General features: G+C 43.4%; 1 protein-coding gene across 2 annotated transcripts in view; it reads right to left on the reverse strand.

The window, feature by feature from the left end:
* Window positions 1–17,719, reverse strand: part of sgpp2 (sphingosine-1-phosphate phosphatase 2) — a 31,268-nt gene extending 13,549 nt beyond the window's left edge. Inside the window, exons 1-2 of one of the 2 annotated variants that reach the window (XM_055646410.1) lie at window positions 16,662–17,717; window positions 10,545–10,700 (exon numbers count right to left, since the gene is read on the reverse strand). In XM_055646410.1, the coding sequence (XP_055502385.1) occupies window positions 10,545–10,700; window positions 16,662–16,883 (378 nt within the window). In that variant the 5' untranslated portion in view covers window positions 16,884–17,717. Of the gene's footprint in view, window positions 1–10,544; window positions 10,701–16,661 lie in introns of both variants that reach the window. The other variant, XM_055646411.1, reaches the window with a different exon arrangement.
* Between the last annotated feature and the right edge of the window lie 5,357 nt (window positions 17,720–23,076).

Below are 23,076 nucleotides of genomic sequence, written 5' to 3' on the forward strand. Positions count from 1 at the left end.
CATCTTTCACTTTGCGTTAAAAGGTACACACCAGATCAAGACTCAGACATGAACCCAACACACAGTCTGCCTGAACAAAACAGGTGAATGAATTCAATATGGTAAAATACTTTAAACGTATTCTCCAATCTCCTCATACTTGCAGAAAATAACACAATCAGTGTGCTTTGTCTCCAAATGTAAGGGAGGTCAGTCTCACCTCGATGTGTCCACATAATAGTTAATAACATTGGGGGTTTGAACTGCTGGCTCCAGATCTGACTCTGACTGAAAACTCTCAGAGGCTTATCATAGAAACATGACCGTCAACCATTTGGACAGTAATGGATTCTCTCACATGATCAACAACTTTCCATAGAAGTTTGCAATTAATTTATTAATATTGAATGAACAATGGTAGAGCTGCTGCCTTCCAACGCCAAAGGCTGAGACTCAATCCTGACGATGAGTAACTATCTGTTGAGTTTGGTTTAGTTGTGTTTTGTTTATTGTCACATGTACCGAGGTACAGTAAAAAGCTTTTGTTGCATGTTAACCAGTCAGCAGAAAGACACCAGTTCCAAGTTATCTGTGTGGAGTTTGCACGCTCTCCGCATGGGTTTTTTCCATGTGCTCTGGTCACCCCCCACATCCCAAAGACGTGCAGGTTTGTAGGTTAATTGGCTTCTGTAAATTGCCCCTAGTGTGTAGGATGCAAAACTGGGGTAACATAGAACTTTTCTCAGAGTGGCTAATGGTCGGTGTGGTACTAGGGGCCTATTTCCACGCTGTATCTCTAAACTCAACCAATTTTGGACGATAACAAGATAATCGATGACACTGTTGAACAATAGGCAACCCACTAATTGGCATCAGCGTCACACATTGAACAATCTACTGCAGCCAACCAGTCTTTACTTTGATGAATATTCGCTATGATCCAGTGCTTTCTTGGTGGCCGATTGGGAAATGGTGGCCGATTGGGAAAGGGGGAGATGCAGCGAGACCTGGGTGTCATGGTACACCAGTCATTGAAGGTAGGCATGCAGGTGCAGCAGGCAGTAAAGAAAGCGAATGGTATGTTGGCTTTCATAGCAAGAAGATTTGAGTATAGGAGCAGGGAGGTTCTACTGCAGTTGTACAGGGTCTTGGTGAGATCACACCTGGAGTATTGCGTACAGTTTTGGTCTCCAAATCTGAGGAAGGACATTATTGCCATAGAGGGAGTGCAGAGACGGTTCACCAGACTGATTCCTGGGATGTCAGGACTGTCTTATGAAGAAAGACTGGATAGACTTTGGTTTATACTCTCTAGAATTTAGGAGATTGAGAGGGGATCTTATAGAAACTTACAAAATTCTTAAGGGGTTGGACAGGCTAGATGCAGGAAGATTGTTCCCGATGTTGGGGAAGTCCAGGACAAGGGGTCACAGCTTATGGATAAGGGGGAAATCCTTTAAAACCGAGATGAGGAGAACTTTTTTCACACAGAGAGTGGTGAATCTCTGGAACTCTCTGCCACAGAGGGTAGTTGAGGCCAGTTCATTGGCTATATTTAAGAGGGAGTTAGATGTGGCCCTGGTGGCTAAGGGGATCAGGGGGTATGGAGAGAAGGCAGGTACAGGATACTGAGTTGGATGATCAGCCATGATCATATTGAATGGCGGTGCAGGCTCGAAGGGCTGAATGGCCTACTCCTGCACCTAATTTCTATGTTTCTATGTTTCTATGTTTCTTAAAAAATCCTTACTTGCTGTTTTTGTTCATAATGATCAAAAATCAATGTGCATTTTAGTACATTTTTACCATCAATCATTCATTCAAATTAACTGTCGCATATCATTTAAAAAAATATTTGATAAATTAACTGTAAACTTTATTTAAATGATCTCCTGGTAGCAATTAAAGAGTCATGAGTTTTTATTTTAAAGCTTTAGAATTGCTTTAACAAGGCTGTCTGATCTTAAGCTCTCACTGACATTGAATTACCTTGAACAGATTTTTGGCAGTCAAATTTGTATCAGCACGATAATACTTATATATAATTTAGAAAGATTATTGAATGTTTGACCAAATTGAAAATGACTTGTGAATATTGCACGTAACATTTCTTAATTTGTTTTAACAATAGATAGGTTGCATGTGGAAAATGTGATTGATATGTATTAAGATGAGCATTACATGGCACCAATTCAGTAGCTTTCTGACTGGAGAGATATGTGACTACAGTTTGCACAGAGATTTCCAGGATGTTGGCATCAGATGTCATAAGCAGTTTTATTAAGAAGTATTAATTACAAACAGAAGCCTGAGGGAAATTGTTTGGTCACTGGTATTGATAGATTTTATGATATGCAGTAAAGAAACAGTTTTAGATGATGTACGAGTGGCTCGATGATGTACAAGCTGTTTGAAACAGTGGGGGGTAAAGAAAGATGGAGGGAAAATAGAGCTGGGCGTACATGATGAAGCTGATTATTATAGCACAGAAGGAGGCCATTTCTTGTTCGCTTGTAGCTCCTTCCCTCTCATATCCTTCTCTCATTCAGCTGCATTAAGGAATGACTGGCTGCAGCCAATTAACCCATTAGTGTGTCAATGGGATGTGGGAAGAAACTGGAGCACCTATCCAAAACTTGCATGGTTACGGAGAGTACATGCATACACTACATAGATAGCAACCCTAGTTAGGAGCAAACTCGGATCACTCCAGCTATTAGGCAGCAATTTAGTGTAGAGATACAGCGTGGAAACTGGTCCTTTGGCCCATCGAGTCTGCATTGACCAGTGATCCGTAGGGGTGGGAGATTGCAACCTTCACGTGGTCCGCCCTGTTTCAACGAATGCAATCTACCTGCCGTGCACAATCAAATAAGATCAAATAGAACAAGTTGTCCTACAACTTTAGGCTGTGCACGCCATACGCAAGAAGAAGAAGCAGAAGTGATCCATACACTGGTTCTATGCTACACACCAGGGGGCAATTTACAGAAGTCTACAACCAGCACGCCTTTGGAAAAACGGAGAAAAAACCCACGCGGTCACAGGGGGAAGGTACAAACTCCGTACAGACAGCACCCGTAGTCAGGATTGAACCAGGGTCTCAGGCGTTGTAGGGCAGCAACTCTACTGCTGTGCCACTGTGCAACCCTGACTTCCAAGTTGTAAACTCTGCTACCCCTGACCCACATTGGTAGTAAATAATGCCCAAAGCAGCACACAGAAGAGTGAGTGGATTGGTCCTTGGCAATGGTTTCTTGATTAACAAAAGTGTCAAAGGTTATGGGGTGAAGGCAGGAGAATACTATTGAGAGGGAAAGGTGGATCAGCCATGATTGAATGGCGGAATAGACTTGATGGGCTGAATGGCCTAAGTGCTCTAATGACATGAGCTTAAATAATAATAATAATAATAATAATAATAATAATAATAATAATAATAATAATAATAATAAATCTTTATCGTCATTGTGCAAGAACAACGAGATTAAGATTGCAACCTCCATATCGATGCTATAAAATAAATAAATAAGGTAAAAGTACAAATAATCCATGTACACTGAGGTTAACCTTTACAGCAGCTGTCACTGTGTTGTGATAAATCAGTTGTGCCAGTTGATTATGGGGGCAAAGACAGATTATGGGGGCCGTTTAGCAGACTGATTCAGTGCAGTTGTAGCTCTAGGGAATAAAGCTATTTCTCAGTCTGGTGGTGTGAGCGTAAAAGGCCTTATAACATCTGCCTGATGGAAGAAGTTCAAACAGACGATGGCATGGGTGTGAGAGGTCCTAACGAATGCTGATGGCGTTTCTGAGGCAGCGTGCGTTGTAGATGTCCTCCAGGGCTGGGAGATGTATCCCAATGATCTTCTGTGCTCTGGAGATGACCCGCTGAAGAGCTCTCCTATCCATCAAAGTCAACAGCATCTGTTGGGGCAGACCAGCTTTTTTCAGCATCCTCAGGAAAAACAGCCATTGCTGCGCTTTCTTGACCAGTGCAGTGGTGTTACTGGACCACGTGAGGTCAATAGACAATAGACAATAGGAGTAGGCCATTCAGCCTTTGAGCCAGCACCGCCATTCAATGTGATCATGGCTGATTATCCCCCGTTCCTGCCTTCCCCCCATATCCCCTGACTCCGCTATTTTTAAGAGCCCTATCTAGCTCTCTCTTCAAAGTATCCAGAGAACCTGCCTCCACCGCCCTCTGAGGCAGAGAATTCCACAGACTCACCACTTTCTGTGAGAAAAAGTGTTTCCTCGTCTCCGTTCTAAATGGATTACTCCTTATTCTTAAACTGTGGCCCCTGGTTCTGGACTCCCCCAACATCAGGAACATGTTTCCTGCCTCTAGCGTGTCCAAGGTCCTCTGAAATATGTGTGCACAGAAACCTGCAGCTGGACCCTCTCTCCACTCTGTCCCCGTTGATGAAGACTGGAGGATACTCATCATCCTCTGACCTTCTAAAATTGATGATCAGCTCCTTGGTCTTAGCTATATTTAGGGACAGGTTGTTCTCTGAGCACCAGCTCGCCAGGTTCCTCACCTCCGCTGTCTAGGCTGATTCATCGCCGTTGGAGATCAGCCCGATCACCGTTGTGTCATCCGCAAATTTAATGATGGTGTTAGTGGCGAATGCAGGAACACAGTCGTGTGTGAGGAGGGAGTAGAAGACGGGGCGTGCCAGTACTTAGAGCAATAGTGGAGGACAGGTGGGGGCCCAGTCTCACCGCCTGAGGAAGCTCTGACAGGAAATTCAGGATCCAGTTGCATAGTGACGAGCTGAGGCCTAGCTGGTGTAGTGTGAAAGTGAACTTGGTGGGGATAGCAGTATTGAAAGCAGAACTGTAGTTACAAATAGCATCGTCACGGATGTGCCCTGTCGAGTCCAGGTGAGTCAGAGCCAGAGACATGTGAAATGCTATAGCTACTACCAAATGAGTTAAATCTCAGTAATATTTAACTTCCTTGGATGCCTTTTGTATGAAAATATATATTTCCTCCAATGCTGCAAATTATTTTCTTATTTTCTCAGGCCTCTTTGGATCTCAGTCGATCCCCAAGTAGAAGATTAGCTTCCATTGATCTGCTCGAATAGGTTTACAGCAGCAGAAGCTTTTCAATGGTTCAATGGCTTTTTATTGTCACAAGTACGGTGAAATTCTTTCTTTGTATATGGTTCAGTAAAGTATTGCCATACCTAAGCACAATTCCTGATTAGTACAAAGAGCATAGAAGAGCACAGACCATTGAGACCGCTGCATGCTAGCACCAGGATTTTGGCGCTATTTTCAGAGTCCAGTCCAGTCCCTGGGCTCGGTCCCCTTGGAGCGGAGTCCGATCCAGGCGAGTCCCAGGCTTCTGCAGGGCCTCCATCCACTGCCTCTGTTTAGATCGCCCAATGGACCATCGGCCCTCTACTTGCCCGGCCATCTTCAGCCTTTGTGCCTCGGCGGTGCCTCCCACAGCTGACCTTGAAGGTGAGACCCCTGTTCACTCTCTCACCGGCCCCTTCCTCTCCTGTACGCCATCATCGTCACCACAGGACGAGCCAGGCCCCGGCTCGGCAGCTCCCTCTACAGGCCCCGGCCAACCATTCTTCCATTCCAGCCATGTGGCTCTTCACACCCGAATGCTCTCCCCAGTTTTACATAGTCTTTTCACACAAAGACACCTCATCACCTCTCGACATCTCACCTTCACAAACTGACTGAAATTAGATGAATTTGTCAGCTATTCACACTAATTCTTAAAATTACACACACATGAATATTACAACAGGATTAAGCCCAGTCCCACTTGCCTTTCATTTTTGATATTCCATTTTTTCAGATATTGACAGCTCTATATTTGGATCTGCGATTCCCAACAGTTTAAATTACAGACATGGATTGTGTGCTATCATTAGGCAATCAATAACATGCACTACGTGCATAAGGCAAGGTACATCCCCGTTGGAAAAGGATGTTTCGAAAAGCAGAGGGACAAGGTCTCGATCTTATGTCCTTCCTGATATTACCTTCAAGTCTGTAGAGGTACAGTGAAACACTTTTTGGTGCTTGCTATCCAGTCAGCAAAAAGACTATACCTGATCACAATTAAGTCATCGGCAGTGCAAAGATGCAGGATAAAGGGTATAATGTTTGGTGCAAGGTAAAGTCCGATTAAAGATAATTCAAAGGTCTCCAATGAGGTCAGGACCACACTCTAGTCAGTGAGAGGATGGTTCAGTTGCCTGATAACCTCTCCACCTCTCTCTCTCCTCTCATCTCTCGCTCCCCTCCTCCCCCACCCTCCCCCCTCACCCACCCCCACCCTCTCCCTTCAGTCTCTGCCTCTCTCTCTGTCTCTCCCCATTCTCTCTCTGCCCTCACTCTCTACTACACCCGCCCTCCCTCTCTCGATACGCCTGCGAGTTGGGGGCTATGCGTCAGTGGATAGGGCGGTTATGGGGTAAAAGGAGCCAATGAACTATATTAATATAATATCAAGGGGGGTGGTTAGTGTGTGTGATGCTGCGTGCTGCCCCGCCTCCCCCCTCCCCTCGAAAATGTGCGTTGGGGGAACAGACCCAACGGGACTGCACTTGGTCTAGTACTTATTAAAACTCTGTGTGTGTGTGTGTGTGTGTGTGTGTGTGTGTGTGTGTGTGTGTGTGTGTGTGTGTGTGTGTGTGTGTGCGTGCGTGCGTGCGTGCGTGCGTGCGTGCGTGCGTGCGTGCGTGTGTGTGTGTGCGTGTGCGTGTGCGTGTGCGTGTGCGTGTGCGTGTGTGTGTGTGTGTGTGTGTGTGAGTGTGTGTGATTTTGCCTTTGATTCACATCTTCTCGAAAACCCGATGCCAAAACGGTGAAACCTTTACATATTCTGGTAGAGATTTGCCTCATAATTTCAAAAAGCCCCTTATCTGTAAATTTGGTTCATTATTTCCCGAGTTCTTTACTAAAACTGTTCACAAATCTGACTTATTTTCAAATCTAACAGCTGGCCAGCTGATGATGTCACAATGCCTTTGCTCGTGGCCCACCTGGCTCGTGGTTCAGCCCCCCCTGTCAAAAGGCGCAGAAAGAGCTAGCAAGTTCTACGGATCCCGAGGTCACCGGAGATCACCGGAGGTCACCAGCACTCTCGAGCTTTTGAAGAACGGCCTGCGCGGAGAGTGAAGTCAAGCCCCTCCCGCTGCTAACCGTTCCAATCCTGCTCCCTCCCCCCCCCCCCCCCCCTCCCCCCGCTACCCGCTTCGGGTTTCCAGATAGTCGGGCAATATTATTACTGCTTCACAATATATCAAATCAACATAGATCCTGCCCTTCTTGCCACATTATTACTTTAAAGTTTGCAGATGATAGGTGGGTTTCAGTGAAAATAGTTATTTTGATATTAATTCACAATCTCATTAGTCAGGACTTAATCTTTATCTTACATTTAGCCTCAATTAATAAGCTTTCTTGCAGGCCCTACATTTTCATTTCTGGCATAAGGAAGTGTGTTGTAGAGACTCTATGAATCCACCGCACACTTGAAGTGAACAGGTCAAATATTGGCAGAAGGCCAGAGGATGTTCGTCAAACATTAATGCGCCAGGTACAAATCCGCACAGGTACAAATACACACACGCAACAACTTTAGGTCCATCCAGCAATGAAGCCAAATCAGCACTGTATAGTGAAGATAGACACAAAATGCTGGAGTAACTCAGCGGGTCAGGCAGCATCTCTGGAGAAAGAGAATAGGTGACGTTTCGGGTTGAGACCCTTCCTCAGACCCTGAGGAAGGGTCTCGACCCGAAACAGCACCCATTCCTTTTCTCCAGAGATGCTGCCTGACCCGCTGAGTTGCTCCAGCATTTTGTGTCTATCTTCGTTGTAAACCAGAATCTGCAGTTCGTTCTTCCACAGCAAGTGCTGTCAGCTGCCCATCTGCAAATCCCTACCCCATGATGGGCTACAATATACTTCCTATTGACTCCGTCCAAGGATCCCGACATTCCAGGTGACTCAGAGGTTCACTTGCACGTCCTCCAACCTCATCTACTGTATCCGCGGTTTCAGGAGCAGACTCCTATATATTGGCGAGACCAACCGCAGGCTCGGCGATCGTTTCGCTGAACACCTCCGCTCAATCCACCTAAACCTACCTGATCTCCCGGTTGCTAAACACTTTAACTCCCCCTCCCATTCCCACATTGACCTCTCTGTCCTAGGCCTCCTCCATTGTCAGAGTGAGGCCCAGTGCAAATTGGAGGAACAACACCTCATATTTTGCTTGGGCATTTTACACCCCAGCGGCATGAATATTGACCTCCAACTTCAAGTATCTCTTGCTTTCCCTCTCTCTCCATCCTTCCTCCCTTCCCAGTTCACCGACCAGTGATTACATTTTATTTCTGTTTTTGCTTTATTGTTCCTTTTTCCTTGCTAACAATGATCTATTGTCCATGATCACCATCCTCTTTGACTCATTTTCACACCTTAAACATTCTTATCTTCGTATCTCCCTCTCCCCTGATTCAGTCTGAAGAAGAGTCTCGACCCATAATGTCATCCATTCCTTCTATCCAGATATGCTGCCTGTCCTGCTGAGTCTATCTTCCTATTAGAATGGTACACACAATCTGTAAACCATAACATAATGGGCCTAGGTCAGTGGTTCCCAACCTTTTTTTGGCCATGCCCCACCTAATCACCTCTAAAATTCTGATGCCCCCCCCCCCCCCCCCCATGTGGTGATATGTAATTCTTATCATTTAAAAAGTGAACTCCGTTTCAGCTGAAGAAGCTTAAAACGCCAATACCTTGGTTGTAATAAGCTTTTCCCACTGAGAGTAGGGAAGATTCAAACAAGGGGACATGACTTGAGAATTAAGGGACAGAAGTTTAGGGGTAACATGACGGGGAACTTCTTTACTCAGAGAGTGGTGGCTGTGTGGAATGAGCTTCCAGTGAAGGTGGTGGAGGCAGGTTCGTTTTTATCATTTAAAAAATAAATTGGATAGTTATATGGACAGGAAAGGTATGGAGGGTTATTGTCTGAACGCAGGTGTATGGGACTAGGGGAGAATACATGTTCGGCACGGACTAGAAGGGTCGAGATGGCCTGTTTCCGTGCTGTAATTGTTATATGGTTATATGGTTATATGGTCATAACTACACAATACCTTTTTTACCCCAAAAAAATATTTACTCAAAATAACATCTGAAACATAAACTACATATGACGGAAAATCCTAAAAAATAAAAATCGAAAATTTGGACCCAGACCTCCTCAGTCGCGCTCAATTGCCCCCCTTAAAAATCAAATTGCCCCCCTGTGGGGCGTACGCCCCACGTTGGGAACCACTGGCCTAGGTAGTTTGGTGCATATTTATTTCCCTGACTTCATGTCTTAACTCTTCAAATCTAGCAGCAGTGCACATTGACTAATGATTTAAAAAAATCAATGAATTCTATAAATGAGGAGCAGAATCTTTGATTTTAAAATTGAAAGTAAAATCCCGCTGCAAGGCCGAGCAGAATTACTACTTTCCAACCAACCACATTTTATCTGAAGAGTCCACATAGAGTTAACTTCAGAGTGAAAATGTACTGACTTGTATAATGTTCAATGGGAAAAAAACAAACGGCACATTTGGAGGCAAATTTCTCCAGTGCAGCGCATGTTCACCAGGTTAATTCCCGGGATGGCGGGACTGTCATATGTTGATAGAATGGAGTGGTTGGGCTTGTATACTCTGGAATTTAGAAGGATGAGACGGGATCTTATTGAAACATATAAGATTATTAAGGGTTTGGACACGCTAGAGGCAGGAAATATGTTCCGAATGTTGGGGGAGTCCAGAACCAGAGGCCACAGTTTAAGAATAAGGGGTAAGCCATCTAGAACGGATATGAGGAAAAACTTTTTCACACAGAGGGTTGTGGATCTGTGGAATTCTCTGCCTCAAAAGGCAGTGGAGGCCAATTACCTGGATGCTTTCAAGAGAGAGTTACATAGAGCTCTTAAAAATAGCGGAGTCAGGGGATATGGGGAGAAGGCAGGAAGGGGGTACTGATTGTGGATAATCACAGTGAATGGCAGTGCTGGCTCAAAGGACCGAATAGCCTACTTCTGCACATATATTGTCTGTTGTCTATTGTCTATTGAAGGAACTGCAGATGCTGGTTTAAACCAAAGATAGACGCAGAAAGCTGGAGTAACTCAGCGAGACAGGCAGCATCTCTGGAGAGAAGGAAGGGGTGACCTTTCAGGTCTGAAGAAGGGTCTCGACCCGAAACGTCACCCATTCCTTCTCTCCAGAGTTGCTGCCTGTCCCGCTCAGTTACTCCAGCTTTTTGTATCTACCTTCACATCAGGATGGGTTCACTTGTAATTTTGATCTATCATGTGCAACTCATATTATGTGAAACAGAAATTATTTAGTACACACCAACATTCACCAAGATAATCACCAATATTAAAGTATCGTAGCAACTCCAAAGCCGATTGAGAAAAAAACATTGTGGTTGCCTTGCAGTATTCTGCTTGTCACAGTTACACTGAAATAGTATCGAAATTTGGAGGTACTTACTGCCCACACAGCAACCAGCCTCCTGGTAACATAGGGATCAAAATTCCAGTAGGTGGATGGGAGGAAAGTGATGTAAAAGATCTCCTGACCCAAGGCAGCAGCAAATCGGAACAAGTAGTAAAAGAAAAAGTTCTTCACAACGTATCTTGGCTTTCCCTGTGAAAATGTAAAACTCCATAAATCTCCGAGCTTCATTCTCTGTTTCTAGGTTGTAGAGTTTGCCCATGTCCCAAATTCTACAGATGTCTCTAACATCTTGGTGCTCAAGTGAACACGAAAATTATTTGATCCGATCATCTCAACTTTTTGATCCGATCATCTCAACTTATGAAGTATCTCCAAAGAGATACTTCATAAACGAGTATTTAAAGGAAATTAAGGTGACACAGGCAAAGAAAGTATAGATCAAATATACACTACAGTATTGAGTTTCTTTTGGACTCTTAAGTATTGAGTTTAACATAGCTGGCCGAATATTACAAAGGTTAATGTGATAAGATTTAAATTTGTTCCAGTTTATCTAAAAATGTTTTTGTTAAAATAACACACAACCTAAAGTAAGATCATTTTTATTTTACTAATTGAAAGATTATGTGTTCGGCACGGACTAGAAGGGTCGAGATGGCCTGTTTCCGTGCTGTAATTGTTATATGGTTATATGGTTATATGGAAATGAATTGGAAACAAATTTGATTTTGACTAAATTTAACAAAGTGCTAAAGAGGAAATGAAGTGTAGACTGCAACTGTAATCCATAAACCAAGAAATTCCTTACAGCTGCTCTCATTTCACCAGCACTATTTCTCCAGAAAGGTGGCAGAAACCTTTGTGCAAGTGTCATTGAGATTTCCACTGAACGTTTGCTACATCAGTATTTAGTTAAGTTCACTTTAGTTTAGTTTAGTTAAGTATAATCTAGTTTAGAGATAAAGCACGCAAACAGCCCACCGAGTCCGCACCGACCAGCGATCCCCATACACTAATGTTAATCTACTCACATTGGGGACAATTTACAATGTTACCCAGACAATTCACCTACAAATCTGTACGTCTTTGGAGTGTGGGAGGAAACTGGAGCTACCGGGGAAAACCCACATGGTCACAGGGAAAACGTACAAACTCCGTACTGACAGCACCCTTAGTCAGGATCGAACCCGGGTCTCTGGCGTTTTAAGGCAGCAACTCGACCACCACACCACCATACTGGAAAAGTAAGAGATTTTCTGAATACTCAGAAGCCGTTTTGTTGGGCCTTGGTGAATGTTATATTATTTTATGTCACCATTAATATAATACATAACAATATTGTTATCACTGTGTGGTTGCATGTTCAACAAGATTTATGATGATATATTATTAGGATAAACATGCCACATAAACGTGAAGCAGCAGGTTCATACTGGTGTTTACAACCCAAAGTAGCCTGGCCCTTCCCCAGCTAACTCAACATTTTCATCTTTAAAGTATGGTAGTCTGAACAGTGACAAAATAGAGTTTTAATTTTATTTATTATTGTCACGTGTACCAAGGTACTGTAAAACATCTTTTGCTGCTTGCTATTCAGTCAGCAAAATGACCATATATGATTACAGTCACGCCATCCACAGTGCACGGATACAGGATCAGAGATATAATGTTTAGTGCAAGGTAAAGTGCAAAGAGGTAAATGGGAGGTCAGGATCGCTTTCTAGCTGGGAAGAGAAAGGTTCAGTTGCCTGATAACAGCTGGGAGGAAGTTGTCCCTTAAACTGGAGCAATGCATTTTCAAACCTCTGTACCTTTTGCCTGATGGAAGAGGGGAGAAGAGGGAGTGACCGGGGAAGTGATCCTTGATTATGTTGGTGGCCTTGCTGATGCAGCTTCAAGTGTAGATGGAGTAAATGGAAGGGAAGTTGACTTGCATGAGAGTCAGGGGCTATGTTCACAACTCTTTCCCCTTATGTGTTTACCAAGCTTCCCCCTTCATGTATTAATGATAGTTGGTGCTAATCATATAACCATATAACCATATAACAATTACAGCACGGAAACAGGCCATCTCGGCCCTACAAGTCCGTGCCGAACAACTTTTTTCCCTTAGTCCCAGCTGCCTGCACTCATACCATAACCCTCCATTCCCTTCTCATCCATATGCCTATCCAATTTATTTTTAAATGATACCAACGAACCTGCCTCCACCACTTCCACTGGAAGCTCATTCCACACCGCTACCACTCTCTGAGTAAAAAAGTTCCCCCTCATGTTACCCCTAAACTTTTGTCCCTTAATTCTCAAGTCATGTCCTCTTGTTTGAATCTTCCCTATTCTCAAAGGGAAAAGCTGATCCACATCAACTCTGTCTATCCCTCTCATCATTTTAAAGACCTCTATCTAGTCCCCCCCTTAACCTTCTGTGCTCCAGAGAATAAAGACCTAACTTATTCAACCTATCTCTGTAACTTAGTTGTTGAAACCCAGGCAACATTCTAGTAAATCTCCTCTGTACTCTCTCTATTTTGTTGACATCCTTCCTATAATTGGGCGACCAAACTTGTACACCATACTCCAGATTTGGTCTCACCAATGCCTTGTACAATTTTAACATTACATCCCAGCTTCTATACTCAATGCTCTGATTTATAAAGGCTAGCATACCAAAAGCTTTCTTTACCACCCTATCTATATGAGATTCTAATGACATGTACTTATTATCTGGCTGACAAAATTTCTTCTGAATTTTATTTTGGACATGAATAACTGTCTTGTAATTTTATTGCACCATCTCCAGTGACCGCAATTTATTTCCAGACATGAACCACACGTTCATGTATTGCAAATGTAGTGCCCAAACATTCTGTTCATCTTTAATGTAACCTCTGCTTTTCTGTGCTTTTCCTCCAGAAATGATGCCTGGCACTTTCTTTTGTTTCATCACTACCTTGAGTGTTATTAACCTGCATCACCACCTTGAGTGGTTTACGGACCGAAACCCCCAGCTACAACTTTTCTTCTCTCTCCACCAAAGCGCCTGTTATTTTATGGGTGACGTTTGCCATTCCTTCTCTCCAGAGATGCTGCTTTTCCGCTGAGTTACTCCAGCTTTTTGTGTCAATCTTCAGTTTAAACCAGCATCTGCAGTTCCATCCAACACCTGTTATTTTATGGTCTATTTAGCTTCCTTACCAATATGTATCATTTCACTCTTATCTATGTTGAAATTAATTTACCAATCATAATTCCATGATTAACAACATTGTACATTTTAATTTTCTATTTTAATTAAAGCACCAAATTAGGAGTCCTCAGTAAATGTTGATATATCAATTAATGGTTGCTACAGCTAGGATTCTTGAGAATCATTAACTGTTAGCCTTTCCTTACACATTTACACAATTGATTTTTCATATAATGAAGCTCATAGTTTTTATACAACACTTCCTAATTCTTTTCATCTCAGCAAAGCTCCCAATGCCTCACACTTACGAAAAAACTGACCTCACCTAACGTTGATAAATAAAAGACAATCAGCATTAAATTTCATCTCTATAATTACAACTTAGGAGTTGTGAATACAGTATAATTCACTTTGAAGAAACGGACAACACATTCAACATTCATCTGGCTTTTGGTAACATAGTTACTGACCAACTCTTTCTGTGTTTTCAGCTTAACATGTTTACATTTCACAGTGCAATTTTCCATCCAATGCACAAAGTGCACAATTTGAGCGAATTCGCACATCCAACATATGTTCGATTATGGGTGTTGGTCATTAACTGCTTAAGCACACAAATTAGAGGATGTTTCCAAGAAGTAAAATAACTTGCTCTTGAAATGAATGCACGACTTTAGGTCTTGCAACACTGTTGCATGTGGGCGATTAAAGCAAACATATTAAATTGCTCCATTTTAATTAGCATTCAATTTAATCATTTGGACCTTGAACTGAAAGAGTCGAGTGTGTGATTATGTTAAATGTGAAATTATTCGCATTTTGTAGATATCAGTGCTTATATACCCCAGTAAATGAGTATCGGACAATGCTCTCCATCTGCAGAATAAGTGCTGTCATAACCTTATATAATAAGTGCAGAAGTACATAGGAAGTAGAAGCAAGAGTCAGTTGTTCATCACATGCACAAGGGTGGCAGTAGAATTGTTGCCTTATAGTGCCAGAGACCCGTGTTTGATCCTGACTACGGGTGCTTGTCTGTACGGATTGATCCTGTGGGTTTTCTCCAGGATCTCTGGTTTCCTCCCACAGTCCAAAGACGTATAGTTTTGTAGGTTAATTGGCTTGGTGTAGTTGTAAATCGTCCCTTGTGTGTAACATAGTGTTAGTGTGTGGGGGTTGCTAGTCGGCATGGACTTGGTGGGCCGAAGGGCCTGTTTCCATGGTGCATCTCTAAACTAAACTTTGAAACAAATACATCGATAGATGCTCCTGAACACATCATCAGTGATGTAACCTGGGGCCATTGGGTGTTTCGGGTCGTTCAACATCAGACGCCCTCACCCAGGCGACCCAGCCGTGGTTGATCAGACCACGACTTGTGTTCAGGTGGCATTCGCTCCTCCCCATGGACCTTCTCTCCTGATCCAGAGCCATCTCGAGGCCCTCTCCGCTGTTCTTGATGGCCTTTCTGCTCGCCACTCCGTTGATGCCCAGTGCAGTCAAGGCTTTGTAGAGCGATTGCCCTGCAAAACCTCTGCAGCCAACCTCGATGGGAAATTATAATGACTAACGTGGTCTCTGCTTCGGGCAAAATACTGGAAAAAGTACAGTGGTCGTCGCTGGCGATATAATTTGTACGTGTACAGATCCCAGTCTATCCGTTAGAGGAAATGTAACTGCTCCATGCAACTTGGCTTGATATCCGAAGTAACGACAAATCTACCTAAAATGGGCGTTTAGGTTTTGGGCAATTTACCTAAATCGGGTTTTTAATGTATGGACAATATTATACCAGACCAATTAAGAAAAAAAGCGAGCTAAGGTAATGTCCTATATAAAATGTCGTAGACAAAATATGCTGGAGTAATTCAGCGGGTCAAGGCGGCATCTCTGGGGAAAAGGAATAGGTGATGTTTCGGGTCGAGACCCTTCATTAGACTGGCATATCAGACTAAAATATGGACGGTTTTTTTAACCAAACCGTTTAAGAAAACAGCATTCCAATCCAAAATGGAATATAAAATGTCGTGGCAGTTTTGGTTTCAACTTGAACTGATTGTTCATTACGTTTCATTGGGCATAATCCCCATGAGATTGGTCCTGCGCTTGTTTTCCTTCCAGCATTAGCCGGCAGTGACAGCGCACAGGTGCGTAGTCACTGTTTTTTTTATTTCAAAAATGTATTCATTGTAAATAAAAATACAACACAGAAACTAAAAAATTCTTCCGATATGCTCGGAGAATATAACTCCGTGGTTCGCCGTTTGTGGACGATCATCTAAGCTGCTTTGGCACTGAATGAGTGAATAATAAATCCTGCACTTGTTCAGTTTGGTCAACTCCTCCCACGACATTTTTACTTCCTCCCTCCACTTGTTAAACCTGACTGACTGGAATGAGCTGTTCCCCGGGCTAAAGAATGCCCAGGTACGCCTTCACATCCAATACTCCTAGGTCCAAAGTCCAAACAGGATTTATTTTAAACACGGTCTGGGGGAAAGAGAGCTCCTCGGATTATGAGTTAGATGGAGCTGGCGAGAGTCAGATAGAGCTCTAGGGGCTAATGGAGTCAAGGGATATGGGGAGAAGGCAGGCACGGGTTATTGATAGGGGACGATCAGCCATGATCACAATGAATGGCGGTGCTGGCACGAAGGGCCGAATGGCCTCCTCCTGCATCTATTTTCTACGTGTCTATGTTTCTATACAAATGACTGAGGTTTCCGGAGTCTCTCGTAAGGTCATAAGTGATAGGATCAGTATTAGACCATTCGGCCCATCGTCAACTCCGCCATTCAATCATGGCTAATCTACCTCTCCCTCTTAACCCCGTTCTCCTGTCTTCTCCCCATAACCCCCGTCACCCGGACTGATCGGATTTTTACATGAAATAAATACTATACAGTAACTACAAGTTTCACTTTTAATGTGGATGCATTTACTCCAGGAGCCTCCTTACTAACCTGTCCTTGCAGATGCAGTGATCCCTCTTCGGCTGTGTGTCTCCCGTGCCCATTCATGCTGGGTCTTGTCCGGAGGACTTGCTCACTGTCCGCTCCAGCTCCATTGCCGCAAGAGTTATTGGTGGAGCCCACGTCTTCAACCTGAAGAAACAGACCACAAACTCGCTGGAAACTGGCCACCAGGCGAGGATCTTGCAAGGACGGGATGAAATAAGCCATCATTCAATTTATGCAATGGTGTGTGTGTGTGTGTGTGCTCTCCAAACGTAGGCTCCCGGAAAGCAAATGATCCACGGTTAAGGTGGATCTCACGCTGCCTTCAGCTCCGGCGAGACGAGTCTGTTTAAAAAAAAATCCCCGTAGCAAAGCAACAGGGACTTTCAACCTGGCTCCGCGCTAGCCCTATTGTCCACAGAGCCGGGCAGCAGCGGCTCCTCCTGTCCGATGGTCTGGATTTCCTCACGTTTCGTGAAGTGGAAGTCTGAGTAAACTGCAGATTGAAGACGTGGAGAGCCAGCGACGGAGCGTGTGACTGGATCCCATGGGCATAGGTTGGGGAAAACAGCCTTTTGGTTGACGCCTTTAAGGGTAGGGTGGATGTGTACATAAGGTCGAAAGGTTACCGTCATAGAAACATAGAAAATAGATGCAGGAGTAGGCCATTCGGCCCTTCGAGCCTGCACAGCCATTCAATATGATCATGGCTGATCATCCAACTCAGTATCCTGTACCTGCCTTCTCTCCATACCCCCTGATCCCTTTAGCAACAAGGGCCACATCTAACCCCCTCTTAAATAAAGCCAATGAACTGGCCTCAACTACATTCTGTGGCAGATAATTCCACAGATAGAAAATAGAAAATTTCAAACATAAAAAATAGGTGCAGGAGTAGGCCATTCGGCCCTTCGAGCACTTCATGGGATAGATGATCAAAACTCCTCTACCTCATTGGGAACAAAGGCAGACAGATAGATAGATAGATAGATAGATAGATGGATAGATAGATAGATAGATAGATAGATAGATAGATAGATAGATAGATAGATAGATAGATAGATAGATAGATAGATAGATAGATAGATAGTGTCTTATTGTGTAGACCAGCATCTGCAGTTCTTTGTGTAGGTACCCGTTAACACTAGTCTCATGTTACCCCACTTGCTCATCCACGCCCTACAGACTAGGGGCAATTTACAGAGGACAATTAACCCTTACAAACATGCACATCTTTGGGATGCTGGGGGGGATCCGGAGCGCCCGGAGGAAACCAGGGAGGACGTACAAACTCCACACAGACAGCATCCAGGGTCAGGATCGAACCCGGGTCTCTGGCACTCTGAGGCAGCAGCTCTTGACGTGTTTGGACAGCGCGCGAAACAATATTTTTCACTGTATCTTGTCTTGTATGTGACAATAACAAACCTAAACCATTGGAGGTGGAGCTGTTTATCCAAATCAACAATGAACATCATCATAGACCCTACCAGTTCTGACCAGTTCGACCTGGTCCAGACCTGAAGCCTGATTAACTTTATTCCATGCCGGACTTGCTAGCTGTATCCGATGTTTTGTAATTTTAATTTCAGAAATCCTGCATTTGCTGTTTAAAAAAAATAAAATCATCGTAGTCTGGTTGAACCGAATGCCTGTTTTATGTGTAGCAAAGAACTGCAGATGGACACAAAATGCTGGAGTAACCCAGCGGGTCAGGCAGGATCTGTGGAGAAAAGGACTAGGTGATGTTTGGAGTCGAGTCTGAAGACGGGTCCTGGCTGTTTTCACGATGAGGTTAACTGGTGAAATAAAAAGTGATTACTTCAGATGGAAATTATATGAGTACAAGATGATTACAGCTCAGGGGAGGGAATTTATTCATCTGCTATAGCAACTGTTGGTAGTAGTTATCCCCATGGACACCATTAAGCCCAACCTCTGATAAAGGTGCACAGAAAATATACCATGTTTTTTACAGCTGAGGAACAGATGCTCCAAGCAGTTTGTGAAATTAATATTTGCTAAAACAAAAGGATTTTCTGAACATTCATTTGTACTTTTATTTTAAATGCAAATAAAATCATTCCAAAAGAACGTGCATTCTTTCCTAAACAAATATCTTCTGAATCGGATGGTGTATCAAACAAATTTAACAATAAAAAGGTTGCATATATATATATAAAACACCTTTAACAGGTATTTAAAAGATGTTACATAAAGAGATCCAAAGATATGAAGAATGTTTACGAGAGATAATGAAGAAAGCGATTCAAGTTTGTAGGTCATATAACGTTTCAGAGATATATGGACAGTTACATGGATAGGATTGGTTTTAGAAGAATATGAGCAAGTGCTGGCAGGTGGGACTAGTGTAGATGGGGCATGTTTGTCGGCCTGGGCAACTTGGGCCGAAGGGCCTGTTTCCACTCTGTACGACTCTGTGACTATGAAGTTTCATCAGTTCATAAGTGATAGGAGCAGAAATAGGGCATTCGGCCCACCAAGTCTATTCCACCATTCGATCATGGCTGATCTATATTTCCCTCTTAACCCCATTCTTGCGCCTCCTCCCCTTAATCCATGACACCAAGTATCTAGCTATCACTGCCTTAAAAATATCCGGACTTGGCCTCCAGTTTCAATGCTTCCTTGGAACATTGTAACATTCCAACATTTCATGGGAATTTCTGATCCATTTCCTCTCGAGATTGGGAAAGAGATTTGGGGATGGCAATGAGGACCTTGATTTCCCTCACATGGTACATATCTTCCACATCAGGCACCTCTTGCTCCACATGTGACCAGAGACTGTGGAGGTGAAGGGGGAGAGGGGGGGGGGGCTCAAATATAGACAATCAAAACCCCCCTTACCCAACCATTGGCCAATCAACCCACCCTCCCTCACCATCTGCCAATCAAAACCACTCCCTCACCTATATCCACCCATCACTCGAATTTGCTCCGCCCCCACTTTCTATCGGGGAAGCTACCCATCACCCCTCTCCCCCCCCCCCCCCACCCGCCCACTACAATAAGTCTGAAGAAAGATCCCGACCTGTAACATTGCCTATCTATGTTCTCAAGAGATGCTGCCTAACTTGCTGAGTTACTTCAGCACTCCGTGTCTTTTGTTTTGAAAACCAGCATCAGCAGTTCCTTGTGTCCAAATAATCCTAAAGATCCTTCAGTCTGCAATTAATAAAATGCAAGTCAGTGAGACCAAGACTCTAGTTGTAAGTTAGATTTGTGCCTTGCTATGGCTTGGCCATATTGCCTCAGAATAAAAGGACATACTTTTAGAAAGGGGATGAGGAAAAATGACTCATCTAGTCAGAGGGTGGTGAATCTGTGGAATTTATGGAGGCCAAGTCAATGGATATTTTTAAGGCGGATATCGACCGATTCTTGGTTATGGGGAGAAGGCAGGGGAATGGGGTTGGGGAAAGAGGGGAATGGGAAAGATAGATCAGCCATGATTGTGATGAAGTAGCCTGGATGGGCCGAATGGCCTAATTCTGCTCCTTTAACATGAACTTTTGCTAACCACCCAAATAGCCATAATACTGAGTACTTGGAAAGCAATGGAAAAATAACATTTTAGGAGTGTGAAGAATTTGGGAACAATGAAGACCATGACATGCATACACTGGATAACTAGTTGGTGTCCGTGCTAACCTTATCTTGACAGGTTTTCAATGGTTGCTCTGGAATTTCTTTCGAGGAAGCTGCCCATTATCTCCCTTCATGGAGCACCTACCTCCTCAAGACTTCTTCAGTAAATCTGGGCGTGCATCATCTGGACCCCTAGATTTCACTATAGTCTTTGCCTTTTGTCAATTAAGATTCCTAGTAAACTCAGGATGCAGGTCTGTAACCATCGTCTGAGACAGCCAGCCTGCTGAGAGAACGGAAGTACATGATGAATAGGCAAAACATGCAGGGGCCAATTTTCAGGTGGAAACAGCAGTGCAGGCAAATGTCAGTGAGATCTCCTGCACTCCACGTTTCCACCACGTTAGACCCCCTTTGACCCTATTGTAATGTTGCTGAAACCTAGTTTTCGTTCAACTTGCAATTTGTCCTTGGAAGCTCAATTTTAGCAACTGTGAAGGAATAAAAAGTATCAGAAGAACATGTGGTAAATAATAATACCACATTTCAGAAGATAGCATTATGAGAGAGGCAATCAGGGCCATCAATTAAGCACTCTTCACCACATAAACAACCATGGAATCATCTTCTAAAAGGTTGTCTCTCAATATCCCTTTGGTTACTCCTACATTGAAAACCGTCAACCAAGCCTTAGTCCATTTATGACTTCAAATGTTGCTCTTTCTCTAATATTCATAACCACTAATGCCTTGTTTTTCATAGAGTCTTCATCACCACAGTATTACTGGGGCACTCTGCAGCAGCAATTTCAAACAAAGTTTGTTGTTGAGCCTCCTGAAGAACTTAGAACGGATGAGCAAGAGATTAGTCAGAGGCATGATATTTAACAAGTGAGAACAGAAAGGGAGAGTGATTTAGGGAAGGGATTTCAGAGTAATGGGGCTAGTGAATTTAAAGGCAGTAGCCAATGGTGACCTGGTTTAATTAACCATATATAACCATATAACAATTACAGCACGGAAACAGGCCATCTCGGCCCTACAAGTCCGTGCCGAACAATTATTTTCCCTTAGTCCCACCTTCCTGCACTCATACCATAACCCTCCATTCCCTTCTCATCCATATGCCTATCCAATTTATTTTTTAAATGATACCAACGAACCTGCCTCCACCACTTCCACTGGGAGCTCATTTCACACCGCTACCACTCTCTGAGTAAAGAAGTTCCCCCTCATGTTACCCCTAAACTTCTGTCCCTTAATTCTGAAGTCATGTCCTCTTGTTTGAATCTTCCCTATTCTGAAAGGGAAAAGCTTGTCCACATCAACTCTGTCTATCCCTCTCATCATTTTAAAGACCTCTATCAAGTCCCCCCTTAACCTTCTGCGCTCCAGAGAATAAAGACCTAACTAATTCAACCTATCTCTGTAACTTAGTTGTTGAAACCCAGGCAACATTCTAGTAAATCTCCTCTGTACTCTCTCTAGGTGGGCAGGCCAGAATTTGAACCACAAAGGTGGCACAGTGGCGCAGCGGTAGAGTTGCTAGCTTCCGGCAGCAGAGATCGAGATTCGAAGCTGACTGCAGGTGCTTTCTGTACGGAGTTTTCACGTTCTCCCTGTGACCACATGGGTTTTCTCCGCGTGCTCCAGTTTCCTCCCACATCCCAAAGACGTGCAGTTCTGTAGGTTAATTGGCTTCTTTAAATTGTCCCTGTTGTGTAGGATAGAATTAATGTACAGGGTTGGCACACACTCGATGGGCTGAAGGGCCTGTTTCCATGATGTCTCTCATGAAGGTCATGTAGGGATATGAAAACAAAAGGTGAACATTTTGAAACATAGTATTGCTTACTCAAGCTTGGCTTGGTCCACAAGTTTTACATCAGAGTTTTCTCTAAATCAATTTCACTTTCAAGTAGTACAAAGCAACATCATTATCCTCAAATACAACCCCACATTCTGTTTCTTATTAACACATTAGTCTTCAAATCATACAGATTAATTAAAAAAAAAATTCACTAACAAATAACTTTTTTCTGAAAAAAATGATATAAAGTGTTGGAGTATCTCAGCGGGTCAGGCAGCATCTCTGGGGAGCATGAAGTCTGAAGAAGTGGCATTTCGAGTTCGGGTCTGAACAAGTGACCCAACCTGATTTCATTTATCCATGTTTGCTGCCTGACCTGCTGAGTTACTCCAGCGCTTTGTGCAATTTTTGTAAACACAAATCTGCAGTTCCTTGTGTCTCTAGCTTTTTTTCCTAGATGGCTCACATGTGGAGTTTTATCACAGTATCTTCAGAAGTATCAAGTTAATTACTTCTGTTGCAATTAACTACAGTTATAGAGAGTCATATACTGTGTCTTTACAGGCCCTTCGGCCCAACTTGCCCACACTGACCAACATGTCTCATCCACACTAGCCCCACCTGCCTGCGTTTAGCCTATATCTCTCTAAACCTGTCCTATCATTGAACCTGTTGCTTCTTAAACTTTGCGATAGTCCCTGCTCAACTATCTCCTCCGGCAGCTCATTCCATACACCCACCACCCACTGGTCGGAAATATTACTGCTCAGATTCCTATCAAATCTTTCCCCTTCACCTTAAACCTATGCCTTAAATCCAGCCACCTCTTTAAAGAGTTGGAAAGTCTTGACAAGTTCCTTGTTTACTGTCAAATGTCTGACTTAACACCACTGATAGAATGCTGATGACATTCACAATTGCATGGCATTCATTGTCAATTTCAATGGGAATTATGTGGAGAACCTTGTGGGAAAATTGATATAATTTCGCCTGGAGCAGC

Source organism: Leucoraja erinacea, chromosome 14 (genome assembly GCF_028641065.1).
Source record: "Leucoraja erinacea ecotype New England chromosome 14, Leri_hhj_1, whole genome shotgun sequence".
Classification (NCBI taxonomy): Eukaryota; Metazoa; Chordata; class Chondrichthyes; order Rajiformes; family Rajidae; genus Leucoraja; species Leucoraja erinaceus.